This window comes from Neolamprologus multifasciatus, chromosome 18 (genome assembly GCF_963576455.1).
Source record: "Neolamprologus multifasciatus chromosome 18, fNeoMul1.2, whole genome shotgun sequence".
NCBI lineage: Eukaryota > Metazoa > Chordata > Actinopteri > Cichliformes > Cichlidae > Neolamprologus > Neolamprologus multifasciatus.
In genome coordinates this window covers 2,381,816-2,408,620 of record NC_140456.1, presented here as the reverse complement: position 1 = coordinate 2,408,620, position 26,805 = coordinate 2,381,816, and the positions used below count along the sequence as shown (strand labels likewise).

General features: G+C 42.6%; 1 protein-coding gene across 1 annotated transcript in view; it reads right to left on the bottom strand.

Annotated features, from left to right (window-relative positions):
- The window catches only part of tmeff1a (transmembrane protein with EGF-like and two follistatin-like domains 1a), a 145,484-nt gene that overhangs the window by 19,952 nt on the left and 98,727 nt on the right, over positions 1-26,805 (bottom strand). The window contains exons 5-6 of the mRNA XM_085140902.1: positions 19,219-19,315; positions 18,222-18,370 (exon numbers count right to left, since the gene is read on the bottom strand). Of these exons, the coding sequence (XP_084997028.1) occupies positions 18,222-18,370; positions 19,219-19,315 (246 nt within the window). The remainder of the gene's footprint in view (positions 1-18,221; positions 18,371-19,218; positions 19,316-26,805) is intronic.

Genomic DNA, 26,805 nt, shown 5'->3' with positions numbered 1-26,805 from the left:
TTGAGATCATTTCTATTTCCTCGGGTGAAACCGACACTGCCTGACCGCTTGACTTCCTCTTCGCTGTCTTGCATCGTGTCTTTTGTGATCTGTTTATTGACTCTGTGTGTGTGTCTGCGTGTTTACTCTTCAGGACAGACTAAAGGAAGTGAAAGATGTCGGGGGATGTTTACTCGCCATCTGAGTTTCGCTCTGTTAGAGTCGAGGTGGGTCAGTCTGATGGTCTGTGTGTACTTTGTGTGGCCAACAGTGGTGGGTGCCAATAAACAAAGAAGCAGCAGGGTTTGGATTCTTGTGTTGTTGTGGTTATTTTCCTGTTGACAAGCTTCATGTCTTCGTGCCGTCTGCAGGAGGATCTGCTGCGAATGTTAAACAGGGCATACACTCCGGTTTGTACGTCTATCATTGTGGGGACCCTGGTATACATATTGCCCTTATCCACTGGTACCTACTTAGCTCGGTTTGTAGACTTTTCCTATAAGGTGGTAGAACCTGTTTGCACAGCCTGTGTTGTGGTGTCAACAGTGGCCAGCCAATGGCGTCACTCGACGAGTCATGAGACTGACTCCTTAACAAAAATTAAAATGCCATTTTTGAAACCTGGCAACGAAGGAAATGTGTCGCATACAAATGATGTTACGAGACTTTTGGCCGCATTGCTACAACAACCCCATGCGCACAGGAGGTACTCAGCTGTGATGGAAAACAAACCAAACTGAGTAGAGTCGAGTAGATACTGGTGGAAGCGAGGCTGGACATTGACAATGTTTAATCATAACCTTTTGAATTCAGACGTCAGGATCAGAGGTGTAGTTTAGTGAGAAACCAAGAACACCGTCTGCTCATTAGCTTAATTATGAACTATGTAACTCATTTCAAAGTCTTTACTGAGGTCATAGAACAAGTTAACCCAGGGCTGTTCTCACAGCGGTTATTTGTTCATACTGTCAATTCATTATTTGATACTTTGGCCATGTTTGATATGATTATCCACAAGTGGAACAGTGTATACATATAAAGATTTTATTTCACAGGGAATAAATTATAACAGCACAGCTTTCGTTTGCCTTTACCGACTGACGAAACTTAAAACCTCTGTTGGAGAAAATGTGTAAGTGATAACAGTGATTATCAGTGATCTCTTCTAAGTTGGGCTTTGTGCTTCAGGCTCTGTGCGTGCTCACATATGGCAGTGTTTCCTGGGATATCCGATCGTTCAGTCTGACGTCACTAGCTGTGTCTGGGCCTAAACTCCGCTGCAGGTCCATATATCAAAGATCACTATGGCATTACTGAGAGTTGAAAAACTGTCTAAAGTCTTTCATCTTTAACCCTCCTGCACTCTAGGTGAAAAAAGTTACCATTTGTGGTAACTTTGGATTTTTGATTTTCAATATATCAGTCATTTTAAAGACTAGTTGCATGAAACTTGGCCAGGATGTGCATTTTAGCATTTTTTTTTTAATTCAATGATCCCCTCTATGGTGTGGTGTATAGTAAAGGAGATAAACATAAGGCTTAACTCCTACGTTCTAATTTCCATTTTGGGCCCATTAACTCCCATTATAATCACATATTTTCGATATACTGTAATTCTGACATGTGATAATTATTTTCTCGTGAATACCTAATGGATCTAAGCCTCAGCCTTCAAAATAAAGGAAAAATAGGTTTTGGATCAAATGAGCACAATATTAGGTACAGCACCACCATAGACATTTTCAGTGGTTTTGAATGCAGGACATGGTTATCTTACCCTGCAAAATGCATGACAATAAAACATCTAACCACCATAAAATGGTATTGTGTGTGTCTGTGTGTGTGTGTGTGCATGTGTGCATGTGTGTGTGTGTGTGTGAGAGAGAGAGTGAGAGAGAGAGAGAGAGAGAGAGAGGGAGAGAGATCAAAGGCCAAAGATGGTGTGTTTATGTTTTTTTTTGAACCAGAGAGAGCCTCCTCTCTCTTATTGGATGCATGGTATAGCATGTTGATTCAGGTGCACCTTTGAAGTTTATGAGAATACTTTGCAGCCTGGTCTTAGTGGTCATTTCTGCACAGACACGATGAAGCGTGCACTCAGTTTAGAGGAGGCTGTTGCTGCAGTTTTGCACTCTTCAGAAAGTGAAAAAGATTCCACAAGCAGTGGAGATACTTCTGAAAGTGAAGAAGAATTTTTGCCAGGCACTGAGGAGATTTGCAGCTCGTCTGAGGAGGAGGAGGAGGAGGAGGAGGAGGAAGAAGAGCAGGAGGAAGAGACAAGACAGGAGGATGACCAGTGGAGATCTAAAAATGGTAAAATCATGTGGCAACCCACACACGAAGAGGTCCTTCCATTTTTTCCTCCTCCAATTTTACCCCCAGGACCAACGCATTATGCCATTCGTAGGATCACCAGCCCTGTGAGCAGTTTTAATCTTTTTTTTGCTGAGGACATTATGGAGTTAATCCGGCATTTCACCAACTTGCAAGGAAACAGGTCAGTTAAAGATTGGAAGGACACAGATGAGGAGGAGCTGCGAGCGTACATGGGGCTTGTGATCCTGGCTGGCCTGTACAGGTCCCAACATGAGTCGACAAGAAGCCTGTGGGATGGGGAGACAGGGCGTCTTCTGTTTCCTGCCACCATGCCAAAAAAAGATTTGAGCAAATTAATCGGGCAGTGAGGTTTGACGATCGTCTCTCCCGGCCAGGTCGCTACAGGGGGACAAGCTGAGTCCAATAAAGGATTTATGGAGCAAATGGAGCGACCGCCTCCCCAAATTTTTTCAACCCAGGGAGGGATATCTGTGTCGATGAACAGCTGGTCTCTTTTAAGGGCCGCTGTTCATTTAAGCAGTATATGCCCTCCAAACCGGCTAAATATGGGTTGAAGATCTGGGCCCTCTGCGATGTGCAGACCTCCTATGCCTGGAGGCTTCAAGTCTACACGGGAAAGTCTGCATTCGCGAACAGAGAGATGAACCAAGGCATGCGGGTGGTGCTGGAGTTAACAGAGGGGCTGCAGGGCCACACAGTCACCACAGACAATTTCTTTGCATCATTTCCTCTTGCAGAGGAATTGAGGAAGAGGAGGATGGCCCTGGTGGGCACGCTACGGTTGAATAAACCTGAGCTGCCCCCACAGCTTCTGAACATTCGAGACAGAGACGTTCAGTCGTCTGTCTTTGCATTTAGCCACAACAAGGCTGTCGTATCTTACGTCCCCAAAAAAGGAAAAATGTTGTTGTGCTGAGCACCAGACACCGTGAGCCAAAAGTCCAGGACTTTGGGAAAAGAAAGCCCCACATCATCCTGGATTACAATAAATGCAAAGGGGCTGTAGATCATCTGGACCAGGTAAGCATAAGTAATTTATTTGCCAAATTGTTTACTGTTTCTCATTGTTATAACTGATAAAGTCAGATAATGTGATTATGATAGTTTTGATATGAGATGATAGTTTTAGACTATGATAGTTTTGATAGTTACAGAAAGGAGGGGGGGGTTGTCTAGTTTGTCTCTTGCTTATGGCTGTATAAATCTATTCGTGTCATCTGATAATTTCTTTTTGTTTTGCAGGTTTGTGGCACCTACTCCTGTCGTCGGATGACACGTAGGTGGCCCATGTGTCTGTTCTACCACATGATCGATGTCAGCCTCTATAATGCTTTCATCCTATTCACCGCTGTCGACCCTGAGTGGAACAGAGGAAAGTGGCACTTGCGGCGTCTGTTCATAGAGCAGGTTGGAAGAGCTCTTATTGCCCCCACCATGAAGAAGAGAACCTACCTGCCCAGAACACCATTTGCTGCCAGCCTGGTCTTACAGGCCCAGGGCAAAGAGGAGGAGCAGCAGGAGGAGGAGGAGGAGGAGGAGGAGCAGCAGCAGGAGCAGCAGCAGGAGCAGCAGCAGCAGCAGCAGCAGCAGCAGCAGCAGCAGCAGCAGCAGCAGCAGCAGCGTCCCACAATAAGAAACCAGTGCGCATCATGCAAACGGCGCAGAAGAATCCAAACGACCTGCTGCAAGTGTGGTGCCCCAGTTTGCAAAGAACATTGGAAAATACTTTGTAGTTCCTGTTATAAGATGTAAATTACATCTTTGTTCAGTTTTTTGTTTTGTTTGTTTAGCTCAGTTCAGTTTGTGTTTGCTATAAATTTACATCTGTGTTCAGTTTGTTGTTTTGTTTGTTCAGCTCAGTTCAGTTTGTTTTTGCAATAAATTTTCATTGTTCCAAAAATAATAATGCATCCAAATCAATGCTGTTATGAATTATTTATCCATTCAAGGCTGTAATAACCTCATGCCAAATATTTCCATTTGCAACTAATCTTTTGAAAATATTGCATATTATGGTTTTTTCAACCCCAAAAAACAGTTTTTTTTATGACAATAAAGCCATAAAAACCTAAAAAATATTTAAAAAATTATGAAAAATTTTATATCTGTGGTTAGGTCTGGAGTTGTTTAAAAGATCTGATGTGAAAAAAAATGAAAAAAAATTCATAAATGATATTGCTATATCACCTTTTGGATGGGGACCATTTTGGGTAACGAGGGACATAGGAGGGTGTAAATTGTAAAAGCTCTTATTGCTCCAAAAATAATAATGCATCCAAATCAATGCAGTTATGAATTATTTACCCATTCAAGGCTGTAATAACCTCATGCCAAATATTTCCATTTGCAACTAATTTTTTGAAAATATTGCATATTATGTTTTTTTTAACCCCAAAAAACAGTTTTTTTTATGACAATAAAGCCATAAAACCTAAAAAATATTAAAAAAATTATGAAAAACTTTATATCTGTGGTTAGGTCTGGAGTTGTTTAAAAGATCTGATGTGAAAAAAATGAAAAAAAATTCATAAATGATATTGCTATATCACCTTTTGGATCGGGACCATTTTGGGTAACGAGGGACATAGGAGGGTGTAAATTGTAAAAGCTCTTATTGCTCCAAAAATAATAATGCATCCAAATCAATGCAGTTATGAATTATTTACCCATTCAAGGCTGTAATAACCTCATGCCAAATATTTCCATTTGCAACTAATTTTTTGAAAATATTGCATATTATGTTTTTTTTAACCCCAAAAAACAGGTTTTTTTTATGACAATAAAGCCATAAAAACCTAAAAAATATTAAAAAAATTATGAAAAACTTTATATCTGTGGTTAGGTCTGGAGTTGTTTAAAAGATCTGATGTGAAAAAAAATGAAAAAAAAATTCATAAATGATATTGCTATATCACCTTTTGGATCGGGACCATTTTGGGTAACGAGGGACATAGGAGGGTGTAAATTGTAAAAGCTCTTATTGCTCCAAAAATAATAATGCATCCAAATCAATGCAGTTATGAATTATTTACCCATTCAAGGCTGTAATAACCTCATGCCAAATATTTCCATTTGCAACTAATTTTTTGAAAATATTGCATATTATGTTTTTTTTAACCCCAAAAAACAGGTTTTTTTTATGACAATAAAGCCATAAAAACCTAAAAAATATTAAAAAAATTATGAAAAACTTTATATCTGTGGTTAGGTCTGGAGTTGTTTAAAAGATCTGATGTGAAAAAAATGAAAAAAAATTCATAAATGATATTGCTATATCACCTTTTGGATCGGGACCATTTTGGGTAACGAGGGACATAGGAGGGTGTAAATTGTAAAAGCTCTTATTGCTCCAAAAATAATAATGCATCCAAATCAATGCTGTTATGAATTATTTACCCATTCAAGGCTGTAATAACCTCATGCCAAATATTTCCATTTGCAACTAATTTTTTGAAAATATTGCATATTATGTTTTTTTTTAACCCCAAAAAACAGGTTTTTTTATGACAATAAAGCCATAAAAACCTAAAAAATATTTAAAAAATTATGAAAAACTTTATATCTGTGGTTAGGTCTGGAGTTGTTTAAAAGATCTGATGTGAAAAAAAATGAAAAAAAAATTCATAAATGATATTGCTATATCACCTTTTGGATCGGGACCATTTTGGGTAACGAGGGACATAGGAGGGTGTAAATTGTAAAAGCTCTTATTGCTCCAAAAATAATAATGCATCCAAATCAATGTTGTTATGAATTATTTACCCATTCAAGGCTGTAATAACCTCATGCCAAATATTTCCATTTGCAACTAATTTTTTGAAAATATTGCATATTATGGTTTTTTCCCCCCAAAAAACAGGGGTTTTTATGACAATAAAGCCATAAAAACCTAAAAAATATTAAAAAAATTATGAAAACCTTTATGTGTGTGGTTAGGTCTGGAGTTGTTTAAAAGATCTGATGTAAAAAAAAATGAAAAAAAATTCATAAATGATATTGCTATATCACCTTTTGGATGGGGACCATTTTGGGTAACGAGGGACATAGGAGGGTGTAAATTTTGAAGGGTACACAAGGGTTAATAAAATGATCAGCGTTCTGCTCTACCAGGTGTAACAATTGAGTTTAACATCCAGGCATCCATGAAAATGGAAGTTATGACATTTAACGGAGTTAGAAGTTAGCAGGAAGTTAGCTCGCTAGCTTCTAGCTAAATACAATATAGCATGTCCTGACTGCGGGGTTTTGGAAACAAATTCAAACGTACAGCTCTGTTATCACTTCCAACATAAATGAAGACAGAAAACTAAACAGCAGTGACGTTTGTAGGGTTACTGAAGTTTGGCTAGCTGGTATATAATGATGTGCTACGTGACCGCTAGCGACACAGCTATGTTAGCATAATATAAACAAGCTAACTTTTTTTCCACTCGATAAAAGTTAACGTGAGTGTTCTCGGTGGTCAGGAACAAATGTAATCGCATGGCAGGATGCTGTAAAAGGACCAAACTTCAGCCAGGAGAACAACTGAGATAATCCATCCACAATACGAGGTTAGTCATTCATATACTGCTGCATGGGCTGGGCTGTAGTTACATCCTAAGGTTTTAAAAACTGAGCTTAAATAAATGATTAGCGGTAATAAAAGCAGAGGGAGGTCAACAGTGATCACTGACTGTTTTAGGAGCTTTTTGAGATTAAATAGAAGAAAATACAAAACATTAAACATGTTAACAACACAAAAGCATATTAAACTCAGACTACTTTAGGCCTGGAAGTAGGATTCGTCACGTCATCACTTAATGACCTGATATGACTCTTCCACACAAAATGATCCCTATGAGTGTCACCTCCTCCACTCAGGAACATAGAGTGGACACACAAAGTATAACAGTAAAATGCAACACTGTGCCAATAGCATGAGAACTGGATACATTTAACCATGAACAGTTACTGTTCCACAGTTTAATACAGACGATGCTTTAGTTTGTCAGCAGATCAAAATGAGATCAGGTGTTCTCGATGCACAGTTCAAGCAGTGTGAATAAACTCTTAGAATCAAGTATAAAAACATTTACACCGTAACCATGGTGATTTAGCCAGTTAAGATGGGAGACACTTATAGTCTGGATTTTCTGTTTTATAAGGTCAATACAGTTCATTAAGCTATCAGCCTGACTTTTAAGGTCAGGTCCTTATTTTGTCTGTTGATATTTGAAATCACACCCAAAGTGAGGATGTAAAAACCCACATTCTACAAAGTTCTCCTCATAATGCACCAAAATGCACTTGGTCTCCACATGTGTACACACACACACACACACACACACACACACAAACACACACACACACACACACTCATCCATTTTTAATGCTCCATCATTCCTGAGGAAATATTGACAGAAATCTCTTTGTCTCCGTCTTACCCTCCCCCTCCCTCCCTCCCTCCCTCAGCATCTCCCCAAAGCCTCATTGTTTCCCATCTTTGCTCTTGCTCCCCTTTTTCTGTATTTGCAACCAAAAAATAAAAATCACAAAACAGTCTGCTGATGCAAGAAAAATATAAATGACAAACTGTTATAATAATTTTATGTGGTATAAGCAGAAGTATACGAACACCCTAGACCAGGGGCGTCCAACTCCAGTCCTCGAGAGCTGCTGTCCTGCAGCTTTTAGATGCATCCTTACTCCAACAGCTCAATCAAATGGCCTGATTACCTCTTCAGCAGCCATCAAGTTTGGCAAAGGCCTGATAACAAGTCATTCATTAGATTCAGGTGTGTCAGAACAAATTAGTCATTTGTTAGTAAAGCTAATTAAGCACTTTTACACTTCACTGTATATTGTGAATACAAACACAAGTTGTAGTTTGAGGCTGACTAATAAATAGTCAAGTTACCATTATTGGATTTAATTTACTTTACAATTCCCACATAAAGGGTTTAACCACTTCAGTTCTTATAAAACCAGTAGTGGGGCATGTGACGTCCCCAAATTCATTACTATCCACATAAAAATTAATAACTGGTACAACTGTGGGTTTGGTCTCCTTTAAATATCCACATATTTATATCTAGATATCAACTAATATTTCATTATGTAAATTTCCAGAAATTAACTGAAAGATTTGGGATTTATGAAAACATCAATATACAAAATATGTTTCTGGTGGACTAATTTACAGTTGAAGGTAATGAGAACAAATACACTGACTAAGCTGGAAAAGGACCACCTGGGTTGGTGGTGGGTTGCAAAGTGGCTTTAGGAAGCTAATGGGCTAAATAATGTGTGTAGGTGTGCAGAGCGGTATCAAATGAGCCATTAGCTCTTATCTGACTGCCTGGTAAAGTCAAGAACAACAGCTTTTGTCTTCTTCACTTTTTCAGAGTCACATCTTTAGTTATTTCTGGGTCCAAACGAGTCACAGATTATTATGTCAGGGTGATTTCATGCTGCTAGCTTGTAGCTTGTAGCTAGCTTGTAGAATCTCCTGGTCTCGACTCTGTGAGCTTTCTTGTATAATTGAGTGTAAATATCATCGAATGGCCGAAAGGGTCCATCCATGATGTAAGAGCCAATTAAAGGTTAATTTTATTGGTGCTGGTAAAATGATTAGAGGAGAAATATACATGTTTGATGTTAAGAATATAATTTCTAGTTAATTTCTAAATACTGTTGTGTTAAAGGTATAGAATATAGAAGTGCGCTTTTTAGTATTTTGGGCTTCCGGCACACTGTAATTACGTAGTTGGGGAGTCATAAGCTGGAAGCAACACAGTTTTTTGAGTCTTTCCATGTAAATTAAAAGTTTCAATAAACATCTTTTTTGCAAGAAAAGTACCTGGACTTGCTCGCGTTTCAAATGCATGTTGCCGGACTGACTCCTAAAGGTGGTACAGAAGAGTGAAATAGAGACGGAGTGCCGCCACTACACATATCGTCAGGTTAGTTATTAATATGTTAATGTGTGGTTTGGATCTCTCACTATGAAAAACTCGATTCGAACAAATCTTGAATGGTGTTAATAAAAAGCTGGAGCTGTAGAGAATTACAGCTTTTGTAAATTAACAAGCTTACGTGAACCACAGGTCCACATTCGGCCAATATTTGGCTCCGCTGCTGTGGAATAACAGGATCAATGCGTTCAAATCCTTTGAATTTGGTTTCTTGGCTGTGGTGCACCGAGTCACTGGCCTGCTGCCCTGAGGAAATAACAGATCAGAGAAGGTGGCAGGTGCTCTTCACCTCAGGGTGCAATACCACCCACTCACCCTCACCTGCCACCTCACTGAGCCAATCAGATCACTGGCCACCTAAAAGCAATAACCACTGACAAGAAATCCATAAGTCTTCCCGGGTTAGGGTCTCCTGCTGGCACCTGCAGAGAGTGCATCTCCAGCAGGACGACACATTGTGATTCAAGGTGAGTCCATCAACATAAATCAGACCTGAGGCTCAGAGCTGTACCGAGGCTGGAGGAGCTCTGGGTGTTGGCACAGACTCTGAAAAACATCACGCAGCAAACTGTGACTGCAAATGAGGTTTGCATCTAACGCTTGCACCTCACCCTCGGCTCCTCTGAGAGGAAGAAACCTTCAGTGATGGTTCAGAGGAGCTGTGACTCATGGCAACGGTGTTTTCATCTCCGCCATCAAAAGATGCTCTACGTATTTGAGAATCAAACATGTGAGTAAATTTATAAAACTGCGAGAAATCACTCAGAAACTAGAGCTAACAGGCAGCGCAAAGCTGGAGGAAGCTGATGAACTTTTGGACTCCTTTATCATGTTTTTTGGCTCTAATTGACTCTCTTTTAAAGCTTCTGAGACAAGAAACCTACAACACTTTAAAGAAGAAAACCTACAAATGTCATTTAGAAGCTAATCAACTTTAAGCTTCAAGTCCAAGTCAGAGTTTTGCAGTCACAAAATGACCAGCAGCTTAAAAAGGTTCAAAGTAGTCTCACTTTCACCAACAGTGATACTATTATGATGCACCACAGTGTTCCCTTTTAATATACTTAAGTAAGTTTTCCTCCATTTTATTCAAGAAGAAAGGAAAACCAAGAATCCATGACTGTGCATGTGGACATGAACCTCCTCATGCTCAGTAGGCGGCGACTCCTCTTCAACTTCAGGTTAGGGTTACTAATAAGCAAGATTACAATAACAATGTCCATATATGGTAATGTTAGGGAGGAGGTTGGGGTCAGTGGATGGGTCATTTTGATGACTCATATTTCCTATAATGATGATCTGAGCTGAAGAGAACTGCTGTTCATGTTAATCTCCTGTTACAATGAGTCACGCTGCATTTTCTCTTTATCTGCAGAGATTCGTGGAAACACTTTGATTGAAGCATCAACGAGACTTTACTAACCAAACGATGACGTCACAGGGCATGTTTGACATACCATGTCAGCACCCACCAGTTTGTAAAGTCCTGCTGTGACACCACCCTGGTGTCTGAAACCAGATGTAATGAGTGAGTCATTACCCAGTGAGCATATCTGGATAATAAGCTTTTTTGACAAGTACAGTTACCATAATTTATCAAAAGAACTCAGAGTTTTATTGACCTGAAAGTAGAGACTCAGACCCAAACTCATCAACAGGAAAGTATTTACAGAGGTTCTTCTACAGGACATGAAGCCTTTTGGCAACCGGAGGTAGTTTCACTGGTAGCTACCAGAAATAATTCAGGTTTACGACAGTTCTGTGTTGGCTTCACTTTTCAGACCCACAAGTCACATCCATCTTGTCTGTCTGGACTATGGGTACGCAGCTTACCCAGACATGCTTGTGCACAGTCCTCTAAAAGAGCAGTATGATGAGGCATCAGTTAAATACAAATGGGTGACCGTGGCTCAGGGGTTGGGAAGCGCATATGTAACCGGAAGGTCGCCGGTTCGATCCCTGGGCTCTCTGTCCTGGTCGTTGTGTCCTTGGGCAAGACACTTTACCCTACCAGAGGTGTTGGCCAGAGGGGCCAATGGCGCGATATGGCAGCCTCCCTTCTGGCAGCCTCACTTCTGCCCCAGGGCAGCTGTGGCTACAACCGTAGCTGCCTCCACCAGTGTGTGAATGCATAGTGGCATTGTAAAGCGCCTTGAAAAGCGCTGTATAAAATCCAATCCATTAATATTAAATGAAAAATTAATAATCAAAGATTAAAACAGCAGTATGAAAAGAACAAAGAAGAAACGGTCGAGTTTTCACTGTTTTTAAAATGAATTCATATCAGGAGTTGATGATAATTAAGGCAGGCCTACAGATTAGCAAGAGGCCACATGGAGCCACCGTTTGGAAGAAACGTGAGTATCCCCGACCACTTCTTGTATGGCTGACGCTTGCTTATGAAATTGGTCACAAAGACGTGTTGCACTGGAAAATTGGGATTTTTGTGGGTCTCTGGTAGGCTGCCAACGTATCTGCAAACAAACTACTCACTAAGTCGTTGAAAAGTCTGATGCAAGTACAAGTTTGCAAGCTGTTGTTTAATTAAGGCAGAATTTTTGTTTGGAAGGCAACGTCCTACATTTTCAGGTTTCACTACCACTCAGTAGTTTGTGTTTGCAGACGAGTTGGTGGCCTCCATGCAAACTACAGGCGACCACAGCAACCTGCTAGTGACCGAGGCAGTTGTAAGGAGGTTTTGGTTGCAGCACCATGTACCTCTTCTTTCTAATGTGATTTATTTCCCTCTCATTTAAACGACTTTTAAAATATTTGCCATGAACATCCCTACGGGTTATGCGATTCATATAAAGTCTATTATTTTGGTGGTGTTGTTGCAGACTTCCTGTTTGATTGAGCTGGAAGAAGGTGCAGGCAGCTGGGAACTCTTTCTCGTAGTTTTCCGAGTTTTCTGGTAGCTTTGAAGTCTCCCTGCATTTTCTGTTGTTTTGATTGTCTTATAGCTTTACCTGATAGTTTTACCCGAGTACTTCAAGGCAGAATGAATTCTGTTGGCTAAGCTAGGCTATAACAAGCTATGGCCTTTTGAAATTTGAGAGTTAAATTCACAGGTTATGGCTCATATTACTGTGTAGGTGGAGGAAACTGATCTGAACTTGAAGTCTAACTCTGTATTTCTGACTGATGTTATTTAAACCTGCTGTCGGTGCCAAGCAGGCCCTGCGTGTCAGATTATTTCAGGATGTTAACAAGGTGTGGATTAATTTCTCGCGGATTAAAACTGCGGCTCCTGCTCGCTTGATTTGTTTCCTAATTGAAAACACCGGTGATTAGATGCATTAATTTGTCTGACACGGTTTCAATAACGAGGCTGATTTATGAAACGGTCACAGTCGTGCAGTCAGCAGTACTCAGCGAGCCCTGAACGCCATCAGTCCTGCATTTTACTACATCAGCAAGTCAATGTGAAGTAATGACCCACGTCTGCAGCCAGAGGAACAACGCTCAAGCTGGAAGATTTAAACAGCAGCAGCGACGGTTTTCAACTTAAACAACTTTTTGAAAGTGAGCTGGAAAAAAAAAAGGAATGAAGAACAAGAAGGTTTCAGTCAAATGAAGCGATGAGGACTAAACAGAAAGAGAAGTGGACTCATATAAGAAGGAAAAAGTAAAGAAAGAAAGGAGTTAAAACTGAGGAAGAGAAATAAAAAGAGGAGAGCTTACATTTCTGAAGGAAAGATCAAAGAAATCAGGAGGAGAGAAAGGGCCGAAGACAAAAGAAGATGAAAGTGTGATTAATGGAAGGACGAAAAAACGAATCTGGGAAGAAAAGAAAAGTTCAGTGAGGAAAATAAAGAAGAGTCAAATACAAAGAAGTGAAATGAGTACTAAACTTCTTCGTTTCATCCATTTAGAGTGTTTTTCCTTTCAGGGCGGCTTATTGTTGAAGAACGAGCTTATTTCATAATCCACACAGCTGATGGCGACCGTTTTCTGAGATTTGGTGAGATTTTCCAATCTGGATCGGATCAAACCGCCGCGGAGGCGTCGGCGGGCGGATTTCTGTCTGAACGCAGAGCGACGAGGCCGAGAGCTGCTCTCGACTCGCTGCGGTCGAGGTCAAAGGTCGTCGGAGCGGCTCAGACTATTTACAGATCATCGTGGAAGCATCAGCAGAAGCTTCGCTGAGCCACGGGGGGCGAGCAGCGAGGGTTTACTACAGGCTCCTCATCGAGACTTCATCTCACGACGTCTTTTATACCAAAGCCACAAATGTTTGGTCGACGGAGTCACGAGGACGAGAGGCTAGAAGTTATTTTAAAAATGATGTGATTGTCTCATGTGTGCACCATGAACAAGATCAGTTTATCAGGTTTTAGCTTTTCTTCATAGTAACCTGTGACAGTTATCCTTCTGACAGCTGCATTTAATGCGCATTTATACTGTCAGACTTAATTATTGTGAGCAGATCAGCTGATCTCAGAACTCAGCTGAGAGAATTCAGACTCTCCTCCTAAACATCAGCAAGACTAAGGAGCTGATCGTGGACTTCACCACAAAGCAGGCGAGGAATTACAAACCCCTCATCATATGTGGCGCCCGTGGAGAGAGTGGACAGTTTCCGATACCTGAGTGTCCACATCACTCAGGACCTGTCATGGTCCTGCCACATCAACACCCAGGTTAAGAAAGCCCGTCAGCGTCTCTTCTTCCTCAGAAGACTTAGAGACTTCCATCTGCCACTGAAGGTGCTCAAGAACTTCTACTGCTGCACCATCGAGAGCGTCCTGACGGCAAACATCTGCAGCTGGTTTGGGAACAGCACCAAGCAGGACAGACGAGATCTGCAAAGAGTGGCGCGCTCAGCCGAACGCATCATTCAATCAGAGCTCCCTGACCTGCTGTGCATCTACACCAAGCGGTGCAAGTCCAAAGCTAGGAAGGTTATGATGGACCTCTCCCATCCCAACAATGGACTCTTCTCACTGTTGAGGTCTGGGAAGCGCTTCTGCTCCCTTAAGGCCAAAACAGAGAGAATGAGGAGGAGCTTCTTCCCCCAGGCTATTCGGGCCCTGAACCAGGTGTAGGACTGGACTCTCCCACACATCACATCACCACACATTTCCTATAATTTATAATCTTTATAATCTCTTTCTGCTATTTGCACATTTCTTACTGTAAATTTCTAAGTTAATTTGTAAATTTCGTAGTAACCTGTAAATTGTAAATACTGAAAAACTTTTTTTCTGTCATTTAATGGTCGGGCGTCGTACAGCTACAAGCATTTCACCCCCATGTCATACTGTGTATGGTTGTGTTTGTGTGACAAATAAAATTTGAATTTGATTTGAATTTGAGTTCAGAAATGAAAAATGGCGTCAACAAGCTAACTTTAGCTTCATCACATGGTTCTGAGTAACAGGAAAAATCAACAGCATTAAAATGTCTCAAAGTCATAAATATATATCAATGAAGAAACCGAAACATGAGGAATCAATCAGTCTGTGAAGTCGGTGATGGTGCCTGATGAGGTTAGTCCAACTTTGCAAAGTGAACGATTCGTTTCCAGTGAATTTGTGACTTCTCGGTAAACTGCAAATCTGTTTCTCTGACTCTTTAAGCGTCCTCAGGTTTATTATGAAAAATGGATTTAACTTCCTCCTGTTTCTTATTCGATGCTTAAACAAGCCTCTGGGTATCGTCGAAACGCCTTCACATTCAACCTGAGTGTCTTTAAAAGGTCAGTCGGTGTTTGTTTTCTGAACATTGATCAGCTCTGTGGACACGTGGAGCACAGACCAGCGCTGCGTTTGCTGCAGGTCAGGTTATTAGGAAAAAAAAGGAAACTGAGCCATAATTACTGCTTCGTGTGACACTGAACGCCTCGTTTCTGTCACACAGGAGGGACGTCTGTTTATCGAAACCCTCCGTTTCCTGTCACGATCGTCTCCAGAGATCCGCTCTGCTCGCTGGCTGAAAAGGGTGTTGGCGTCACTTATTCACACAGCGCTTCCTGCCGGCCGCCACAAAGCTGCGCGTGGAGCTTTGAATCCAGTCGCTCATGCACGTCAGGAAACAGCGTGATGACAGAGAGCTCAGAGAGCTGAACAGACTGTGGGTGGAGGCGTACGCCACCATGATGGAGGTAAATCAAAAGCTTAAGAAAACAGACGCTCGGAGATGTTTTACATTTTCACGCGCAAACACAACCAAAATCACAGCTTGGTGTCTCATCGCTCGGTGTCACAGGGCGCCATCAAAACACGAAGACGCACGGAGGCAATGACGCATTCTTATCATGGAAACACAAACACTTTTAAATAACTCTCTCCTCAGATAATCACACCAAATATTCAGGATTGTTTGTGCAACTGAAAAAACCCAAGAAACTCAATATTTCTTCCTGATCTTAGGGGTCAGCAACCATTTTGCTTTTAGTCAGAACAAAACAGCCCTGCTGCAGCTTCTAACCCACCGTGCACCTGCACCAGTGGATAGACCAACGTATGATGGGTCATTAAAAAGTTCAAACACCTCACTGGATTCAAATTTGCATGCAAAACAGGAACACAGCCAAAGTGTGGCACACTGAGAACATCGCTCTAATACCAGAATCTTTATTGTCAGTGTAGCAACGAAACACGGACAATAAACTGAGGCCCGATTCTCAGTATGGACACTGGTGTAATCCTGGCTCAAATAAGTGGATCTGATATCAGTAACAAGCCGCTCGGTTCAGTTCATTGCTCTGTTTGCTGGTGGGGGAGCTAATGTAGCGTGACGGAAACTGAGAGCAGCTTTTATTTCGTCTTTCTCTGGATGTATCCCAATTCAGGGTCTGCAGCCTCAACGATCCTCAAGGGCCGCGTACTCAAAGACTGCTAAGGCCGGAAGTGCGAGGCTTGTGAAATGGGACGGTCTAGCCCCCGTCGCGCCGCCCAGGTTGCCTAGCAACCATGACACTAACAGCTGGAAACGTTTCATACAGCTTTGTTTGACAGAAATGAAGGAGAAAATCTTTTGTTTGTTTGTTTGTTTCTACATGAGCTTTGATCATTCTCTGATTAAGCTCAGCTATTGAACGGCGTATATTTTAAAGTAAAGGCTTTAAAACCAAGTTAGTACAAACGTCACTAATGTCACATGACTTTGCCGACATGTGGCCAACAGTAATGTTTTAATGTTCTTCGTTATTAAACATTTGCACATAAATAAGTGACATAATATTCAGTACTTAAAGTTTACTCTTCGGGTGCCCCTCATCCTGTTTTTTTTCAGCAAAATTATCCACACCCACCGCCGCGCTATGCATTCTGGGATATGTTGGGCCACGAAGTCTACACCGCCATGTCCTTAAAATTCAGGGAAATGAAGGACGCATTTGAGGGCCGCATTTCGAGCAGCCTTTGAATTGGGACAGCCTTCGTCGCGTCGCGGTGACGTAATCGGCCTTAAAATGCGGCCTTTAAGGCTGCAGACCCTGAATTGGGATACAGCCTCTGTCAGCTCCACATGTGCCAGAAGGTAAGTAGCAGCCAGGTGCTCCTAATCAATGCACCTGATTAACTGATCACAAGCAGGTTTGAGCGCCTCTATAAAAGTGACAGATTTGCTGGTCTGGAGAATTCAGGTGCGTGTTAACAAAACACAATCTCAGGAGTTCAAGGTCACGCCATGCTGTTCTCAAAGAATGCACACACAATCCAAAGAGCTTCATTTTACACTCTACAGGTCTCAGCATGTTAAAGGTTTAAGTTCATGACAAGACAATTAGACGATTGAACAAGAATCAGTTGTTTGGAAGCGTTTAAAAAAACATGGAACAAAAACATCTGGAGCGATGTTCTTTGGACTGAGGAAATAAAACACTAACACAGCCAAACAATAACACTTTTAAGTTATCTAAGTGACTTATATATCACGCTTAACCTGAGTAGAGAAAGACTGCAGGGGTCTAAAAATGATGTGCCAGGAGTACGCTGTTCTCACGGCTCTAGTGAGGCTTGAATCCCCGGCTCGCTGTCGAGCTGGTGGCTAACAGACGTCTCCGAAAACGTCGGAGCACTTTTGCAAATACGTGATGTCCTGATAAACTGAGCAGATATTTGAAGTTTACACGGCTACATTCTATATGTTTATTTTGTGACCCAGAAAGATTAATACGAGTAATATTTAAACGAATTAGCTGCCGCCATTGTTGGAAAACTGGAACTGGCTGTCCTATGAATTCTGGGATAGGTTGGGTGATGAAGGATACACCCGACCCATCCTTTAAATTTGGGGAAGTGAAGGAGGCATTTGTCTGCCTTCGTCGCCTGGCTGTGACGTAATTGGCTGACAAATGCGGCCTCCGAAGGATGCGGCCTAGGAATTGGGACACACCTATTGAGACTGCCAGCATGGTTGGGGAGGGGTGATGATTTGAGCAGTGAACCCCCTGTACACCAAAGTATTGTAGAGTCAGGAGGCCGTGTGGCTGACAGCTAAACGCTGGCTAAAAGTAAGTCATGCAACGGTCCAATGATCCCAAGCTGAGCTGCAAATCTCCAAGAAAATGCACCAAAGTCCTGATTGTAATGTGACACCTCAGGAGAGCTGTGCATAAACAAATGCTGCAAAAACCAGTGAAGTGACGCCATAAAGAAGAGCGTGAAAGACTGATAACATCATGCAGAAGTTACTGCAGCTGGAGGAGGCTCTACAAAGCACTGCATCACGGGTGTAGTTCTTCACAGGACTGCAGAGGGTCTGGGTTGGACGACGGGTTCTCTGCAGCCTTAAACAGGCCTTAGAGGGGCTGAACTCTAAGCTGCATCGTGTTACTGTATCACCACCTCTGCTTCAGCATGCAGTCATTTATAAACGAGTTACAGTTACAGCCTCATTCTGTGATTTAAGATGAGATTAGCGTCAACGCGTCAACCCGAGCAGCTTTAAACTGCCCACAGAGCTCGTGTAATGCAATCGCGTAATCTCGTTAGGTCTTACCGGGGCACCTGCCCAGGTGTTTGACATCGATCTGCTCCTGCTTCATGCACGAGGCCTCTCGGACCAGGCAGGGGTTGTTGTAGGAGTTTCCGTCAGTGGCGCACACCGGGTTTTCATTGTGACCGCTGCAGTCGATGTTACATATGCACCTGAAGGGAGGAGAGGAGTCGAGTCAGGAGAATAAATGTTGTGTCTTCAGTCTGAACGCGTCTCTGCCACACAATCATTAACCGAAGTGCGTTTAGAGGAACGAAGACGCTGCTCATTAGTCCTCCACAGACCGGCTGCAGATACGAAGAACTAATTTCAATCCCTTTCAAGAACTCCTTCACTCGTGATTAATGGTTTCAAATTTACTCCCAGAGTTTAATGGTGGAACCCAAAAAAAGAACTTTTTGACTCTTATTTCAGTCGATTTATAGTCTTGTTTCGCTACGCTTAATAAGTCAAGTCGAGTTCATTTACGTAGCCCCAACATGCCTGGAAGGGTCTTGCAATCGATACAGAATAAAAAGCCTGTTGTCCTTAATCAGATCAGAATATCTCCCTTAAAAAACAACTTGTAGGTAAAAATATGGAGGAAAGCTCACAGAGAGAAGCAAATATATTGCTCACAGAAATCAGGGTGTTTATTTACCTCAACTACAAAGTCAAACGGGCCTTCGAGATGGATCTCATTTGTGAATCTCTCTCTGTGTAAGTCTGTAAAAGCCTCACTTCAGTTTCATCTGCACTTTATTTAAGTGGATTTTTCCAAGTGTCATATATTTTATTCCTAGAGCAGCTTTGCATGATTGACAGCCCCAATAATCCTTCTTTATCTCATACCGGGCCTCAGTTTATCCTGTCCTGAAACAAGCTGTAAGCTAACTCTCTATGATTGGCTGCCGCACACAAACAGAAGGTTTCTCAACAGAAGACAGAAAGTGAAGCTTTGTGTCAGTTTGTATTTACACAAAGCCTCGCTTTGTATGAATGTTACGAGTCGAACACTCACCAGACGTCCTCCGAGTCTTCGTCACACTCCGCTCCGTATTTGCATGTGCTGCACTTGGTGAACTTCTTCCCGACGTCTGAGCCCGAGCCCTCGTCGTCTGAAAGACACAAAGAAGAAAAACTTTAAGTATGAGTGTGCCTTTAAACAATAATGATTATTAATCTGTTTCTTTTCACTCTTTGTAAATCGCTTTGGACCAAAAGACGGTGCAGAGAGCAGTGAGATATATCAAGATGTCCCAGTATTATTCACGGAAGCATTCGCTCAATTTTCTACAAAATACTATCACACACTGGTATCATGTAGCTATATAGAGCTTTTTTTTTTCTTTATAGGAACACACACATTAGATTCCTTAGGGGTCATTTTGAGACAGGGCCCCCTTTCAATAAACACTTGCTACGGGAAAATGTTGTTTCCCAACCATCCATCTTCATCCGCTTTATCCGAGGCCGGGTCGCGGGGGCAGCAGCCTAAGCAAAGAGGCCCAGACCTCCCTCTCCCCAGCCACCTCCTCCAGCTTATCCGGGGGAACACCAAGGCGTTCCCAGGCCAGCCGAGAGATATAATCTCTCCAGCGTGTCCTGGTCTGCCCCGGGGCCTCCTCCCGGTGGGACATGCCTGGAACACCTCACCCAGGAGGCGCCCAGGAGGCATCCTTGTCAGATGCCCGAACCTCCTCAGCTGGCTCCTTTCAATGTGGAGCAGCAGCGGCTCTACTCTGAGCCCCTCCCGGATGGCCGAACTTCTCACCCTCCTCCGTGAATCGCTACCTTATCGTGGTGGAGGGGTTTGTGTGTCCCAGGGATCCCAGGGGCTATGTTGTCTGGGGGCTTTTGCCCCCTGGTAGGGTCTCCCATGGCAAATTGGTCCTGGGTGAGGGACCAGACAAAGAGCGATTCAGAAGACCCTTATGAAGTGAACATCGAGGGAACAGTTTACCCTGCCCAGGATTGGGTTACCGGGGCCCCGCCCTGAAGCCAGGCCCGGGGAGGGTGCCCGAGGGCGAGCGTCTGGTGGCCAGGCCTTAGTCTATGGGCCCGGCCGGGCACGGCCCGAAGAGGAGACATGGGCCCATCCTCCCGCAGGCCCACCACCCGCAGGAGGCGCCATAGGGGTCGGGTGCATTGTGTGCCGGGTGGCGGCCAGGAGCGGAGGCCCTGGCGGACTGACCCCCGGCTGCCAAGACTGGCAATCGGGACATGTTTCCCAACCAGTAGGTAACTATCTGGAAACCACTGGGTGGAAGGGAAAAATGTGCATTACTACGGGTTGCTGGCAGTTGCTAATGGGAAGCTAACTGTTGCACCTGTTGTGATTGGTGGGTATTAGCAGTTGGTGGGTATTAGGAGTACCTCACTGCAGTGGTTCAGATCCTATTTGGCACTTTCTCTGTGAAACTCGGGGAGTTTGTATCCTCTGCTGCTTCTCTTCAATGTGGGGTCCCACAGGGTTCAGTTTTAGGCCCGCTTCTTTTCTCTCTATATCTCTACCCCTTGGGTCTATTTTCAGGAAACATGGGATTTCTTTCCACTGCTATGCCGGGGTTAGTGATGCGTCCATTAGGCGCCTGCAGGTTGTGCAAAATGCTGCAGCTCGTCTTTTAACTGGAACAAAAAAGTCTGAGCACAATTCTCTTATTCGCTTTTAAATCTCTTAATGCCCCCCCCCCCCCCCCCCCCCCCCCCCCCTCCCCCCCCCCCCCCCCCCCCCCCCCCCCCCCCCCCCCCCCACCCCCCCCCCCCCCCCCCCCCCCACCCCCACCCACCCCCCCCCCCCACCCCCCCCCCCCCCCCCCCCCCCCCCCCCCCCCCCCCCCCCCCCCCCCCCCCCCCCCCACCACCTCTCGGAGCTACTACAACCATATACACCTGCCCGTTCCCTTAGGTCCGCCAATCAGCAGCTCCTTAAGGTACCGAAAACTAAGTTTAAATTTAAAGGTGATCGTGCTTTTGCTGTAGTTGCTCCAAAGTTGTGGAATGATCTACCCTTGCATGTTAGGCAGGCCTCTTCTCTTTCTGAATTTAAAAGTCTTCTTAAAACATATTTATTCACTGAAGCCTTTGGCATTGATTAGAGGGGTTGACTCTATTTGTTTTAACATGTTTCAATTTATTTTAGTTTTTTATTTTATCTTATCTTATCTCATTTTAATCTTCTTTACTTATGCTATTAGCATGTACAGCACTTTGTGAACTCTGGTTTTATGTTAAAGTGCTTTATAAATAAAGGTGGTATGGTAAACAAATAAATAAAGGTGGTACCTGTTGTGATTGCAACTTCTCCTTTGACGGAAGTGTGTGTTACCACTGAAAGCACATTTCAAGAAATGCGGCTTTTACATTGAAGGTGAGCACTCCCCATTTCTAGTTTGTCACATTTCTCGAGTGTCGCTGCAGCTCAGAAAGGAAATGGGCAACTGCAGGAATCTGCCAGCAACAAAGCAATCGCACTCTCAATAGAATCCAATCAACAACTAGTGGGGGAAGACACAATTCTCCCAGTGCAACTAGTGATTACCAGATGGTTGCTGACCAGTGTTTTTATGTGGGACCAAACCTTAGGCCAGCATTGTCCAACTCCAGGCCTCGAGGGCCGGAGTCCTGCAGGTTTTAGATGTGTCCTTGATCCAACACCTGGTGGTGAAAGTTTTCAGTAAAACAAAAGCTCAGGTCACAGTGATTCACTCTGACCCAAAAGTTCAAGGCCTGAACTACGATACATGAAGGGTTTGTTTCTACTCTTAACTCTGTATGAGATCAAAGAGGGGAGATTTCCCTAATATGGTCATATCAGGCACAGGAAGTCCCACCCACCTTCTGTTTATCTGGTGCCTTAAAGAGAGCTTGTTTCATGCTGCAGGTGAAGCAGAACAGGCCCTCTGTGCCACACTGAGTACTGGTGAACCAGACCTTGACCTGTTTGCTCTTCCGACACATGAACCTGTGACTGTTTAAACACAGTTATAACGTCTGAATAAATTCAGCTTCACTTAAAAGTAAAGTGAGGTTGTGAAGGAGGAACCATGGTGCTGCTGTCGTAGACTGTTACTGAGGAGCAGAGATGAGAGCTTGTACTGTGAAGTGTGCGGTTAGTCACCTGTGACACTCTGCTTGTTGTTTCTCCAAAAAACTCGTTTTAATTTCAGCGCGCCGTCTGTTTTGCTCTGCTGACTGTGAAACTCTTTATTCATCACTTTCCCCTCATACTTAGCTTTTATTATTATTATTTGTGCACATCTTTCCAGAACAGAAACCTGATTTCATTTCAAAAACAACCTCCAGCTCGCATCAGCTTCTGTTCCGGTGATCGCCGCCGTGCCCTTAACACCGCAGGCGCCGTTTTCCACCATCAACACGCGACACGGCTCACGCGCTTTTCTATCAGACACAGCTGAACGTGTGAAGAGGCTCCCGAAGCTTATTGGCCAAATGGAAACAGAGACAACGCGTTATCATCTTATGATATTATTATTATTACCATTACAGGGGGATGCGTTTAATACCACCTCGCATGACGGCGTCTATTTTCCAGCAGGGAGCGAGTTCAGAGCAGATGAGGCGGTAACAACCCACAGCATCAAATATCAAAGAGCCGCGGGGATTATCCCAACCCGCCTTTCATCAAGGGAGCAGTTTTCATGATTCATCAAGTGTAATTTTGTCATGTAATAGAGGAAAAGCTCAGAGCCATCAAGGGGACGGAGATTAATCCGCAGGAAGTGTAATGAGCATCCTCAAAGCTGCGCCCGGAGCCATTAAAACATCTATTCAACCTTAAAATCCAAAGAAAGGTGATCAGAGCTGCAGCTCCACTGCAAACAAGCAGCACCCTCAAAAACACTGGAAATAAGACACGAGTACACGTATAAGCAAGAGAGCCTTTACTCCAAAATCACAGTGTTGGACAAAATCACCAACACATCTTTAAACCTTCAGTCTGCTCTGATTATTACACAAGCAGGAGATTTAAATTCACCATGATCCTAAATCAGGATTTAAAATAAAAATCATGTAAAGATTAAGGAAGCTTTAAATTGTAAGTAAAAAAAGTCCTTCAGCACTAGAAGTTGCTTTTCAAACTGATCCCAGAGGATTTTATTTTGAAGGGTTTTCATGTAGGATGACATCAGATGATAATCTGTTTAATCTAAATCTGCACCTGCGTCAGATTCATCCACACTGATTACCTCGTATCCAAGTTTGAAAGATCATATGTTCCTTTCTACTTCTAATTTTAAAATCTTATGAGAATTACTAGATTTTTCTATTGTTGTCAGTGTTTATTGTAATGACTTCATGCAGCATTTGCAGTACCTTCATGTAGGGCTGCTCAATTAATCGAATTTTAATCTCGATTACGATCTGGGCTTTCAACGATCATTAAAAATGACTGAGCCGATTATTAGCCCCTCCCTCGTGCTTTACTCTCGCGCTGCTCCGTGTGGCAAATCGAGCGCACCTCTCTGCATTTCGAACACGTGTCACAACAATTAAGAGCAGCGGTCTCCAACCTTTTTAGCGCCGCGGACCGGTTTATGCCCGACAATATTTTCATGGACCGGCCTTTAAGGTGTCGCGGATAAATACAACAAAATAAAACTAGTACCGGTACCGAAAAAAAGAAGATTTATTCATAACACACGTGAAAAGACCCAGGAAAACCGAGTTAACGATAAAAACGATAACAAAATAACGCTGAAAACCGATAAAAACCCTGAAAACTATACATTTCACACCTGAGCCTCAACTCTCGCGGCCCGGTACCAAACGACTCATGGACCGGTACCGGTCCGAGGCCCGGGGGTTGGCGACCGCGGATTAAGAGGACCCGAGGGAAGCTCGGAAAGCTAAGTAGAAGTTATTTGGAGAGGAGAGTGACTGCTGTTGGTTGAAAAGAGGTAAAAAAACTTCAGTGGTGTGGAAACATTATGGGTTCAGTCAGACGTGGATCAAGTAGACACAGTGTGTAAACTTTGCTACAGTGTCGTAGCTGCACCACAGAGCAACACTGCAAACTTCACTAAACATAGATGTTTACATTTTTCATTTATTTCATTTATTTATTTATATTGCAAACATTTGCACTGTTATCAATATTTGCACACTATTTTATGACAATCTTTAAAGTCATTATTCAACACATTGTTATTGTTAAATAAATAATCGAGATCTCAATTTCAGTGAAAATAATCGTGATTATCATTTTTGCCATAATCGAGCAGCCCTACCTTCATGGCCCACTGCGGGGCTGCGGGCCACACTTTGGGAATCATTGATTTTGTTAATTTGATTTGGTCCAAATGTAGCTCGACGTTTTATTACTTGTTTAAAAAGATGCTGAAAAAGTGACTTCGACCTATCACAGACTTTCAGGTTTGGCTGAAAGGTGAATGATGAAGTCGCCTTTTTAGGATGCTGGAAGATCTCCGTATGCATACAAAGCCTCTGAGCAATTTTCTACTCTAATGGTTCCTGAATGATGTGAAAGGCCAAGCTGTGCTTTAGTGGTCGCGGCTGCTTAGGATGCTGCCCCGCAGAGCCACACCTGATGGATGGTGGGTGGAGGTCCAACCACAGGCTAAATAACTGCATTTAGTTTGGTGCAAAACGTTAACTAGTCAGTCTCAATCAAACACAGCTTTGAACAAAGATACGACTGTAACAGGAGCATAAACACAGCAGTGTCTCAAGCACTCAGCAACACTTTTATTGTCTCAACAGACTTTGAAACCACAGCAAACACTGCAGTGGAGACACATACGGTACAGCGCTCATACTGCTTTCCTTTAAGTGACTGTTCGCTGATGATACAAGTCTAAATTTATCCTTAACCCTTAAATTTAAGCAGGCGAGAGGTTGTGAGTGAATCAGTCCAGATCATCATCGTTCAGTTCAACGATGCAAAGACATCTGCTTTGTCTGTCTGTGAAACGTTACACAAAACAGCTCCATGGTTCACTTTCAAGGAAGCGAGCATGTGTCCTACCATAGAACCAAGTCCGCCAGAGCTTACTTTATATGTTTACATGCTGTGGAGCCATTTTTGGGAGCATTTCAAGTTGCTATACATCAATACAACCATTACAGCCCAGATTTTAATAATATGTATGCATTAAGTGCATAGAAATTACATAAATTGCAAGAAAGTGCAATAAACTACAAAAAAATTTAAAATCGTTTTTGTTTTTTAACATATATTTCTAGTTAGAGAAATTTAAGAGGCTTATCCCTCAAAACTGTAAATACAAAAAAGTTGCACAAAATAGTTTCCCACCACAGGAAATTTATTTTGAGTGTCTTCATAGTTTTATTTTTGAAATACACCAATTTTTATATACTGCAGGAAAAACGAAAATAAATATTATACTGCAAATTTGCAAAAAGCAGCATATGCATCAAAATAAACTATTTCCAGCAGTGTAATATGAGTCCTAAGCATCCCAGAAACCACACAGAAAGTCATAAAGTCAAAGATAACTTTTAAAAACACCAGTATAGGCTCATGAGGCCCTGGTGGTAAAAAACTACATTTCCGCGAAAATGACGTCACTTCCGGTTTCGGGCAGGTCATGGCGGACATGCGATAGTTCACGCTGATGGACGTAGGAAGTGTTACAAACAGCTGATCGGATCGGCAAAGCGTGTTTCTGGAATATTATGTTTTTGTTGCTGCAAGTGCTTTTTATGCAGTTTTTGCAAAGCTATATGTGGAAGGAAACTGTGACCGAGGACAAGCTGATGGCATAAGATGTAAGTACAACTCCTCCGGTTTCATATGCAAAAAAAAATGATTGTGCTAGCTTACGTGGTTGCAGAGCTACCGGGATTTAAAAATAGTTACGCAAAATGGAGCGTCCACCATCTTGGCATTATTATGAAGGAGGACTGTGGCAATATCTGAGTTTTAGTAAGCAAGTCTAGTTTGTTTATGAAGTGTTTTTCACAGACATGCATAACAAAGTACATAAAAACTGTAAAAACGATCAAATCAAAACCAAAAGAATAGAAATATTCACAGACTGAAAGGTTTCGTCCTCCGTGTTCTTCAGTCTCTAAAGAGATGAACAAATTCTGAGCCTGCGATCGAAGACTGCGAGCTGCAGTGTGTTTAAGGGAGGCTGGGATTAAAAGATTGTGGCTCAGGAGGCAGCGCAGGAAAGGTTGGTGGTTCAATCCCAGGCTGCTCTAGTCTGCATGCCAAAGTATCTTTAGGCAAGATACTGAACCATCTGAGAGTGATGTTAGATAGAAAGCATGTAGATGTAAAGTATGCTGTACTGAGCATGATATAAGAACCAGTCAGTCCTAAAATCTCTCTTGAACTCACTCAGTAGTCTGGCTGCGACGCTGGAAACACGATTTCTCTAAACAGAGCGTTCCAGTGTTCGTATCGCTCGTTACAGACACATTTATAGAAGCTTTAAATAAAAAAGTATAATTAAAATTCCTGTTTGTTTAAAAAACAAACAATTACAGTATTAAAGTATTATCCTCTGTGGTTTATTAACACAGCCAAACGCTGCTGTTTTATTATTAATGTGTGGCAGCCAGATAACAGCTGGCCACTCAATAAAAAGGTGAAGCC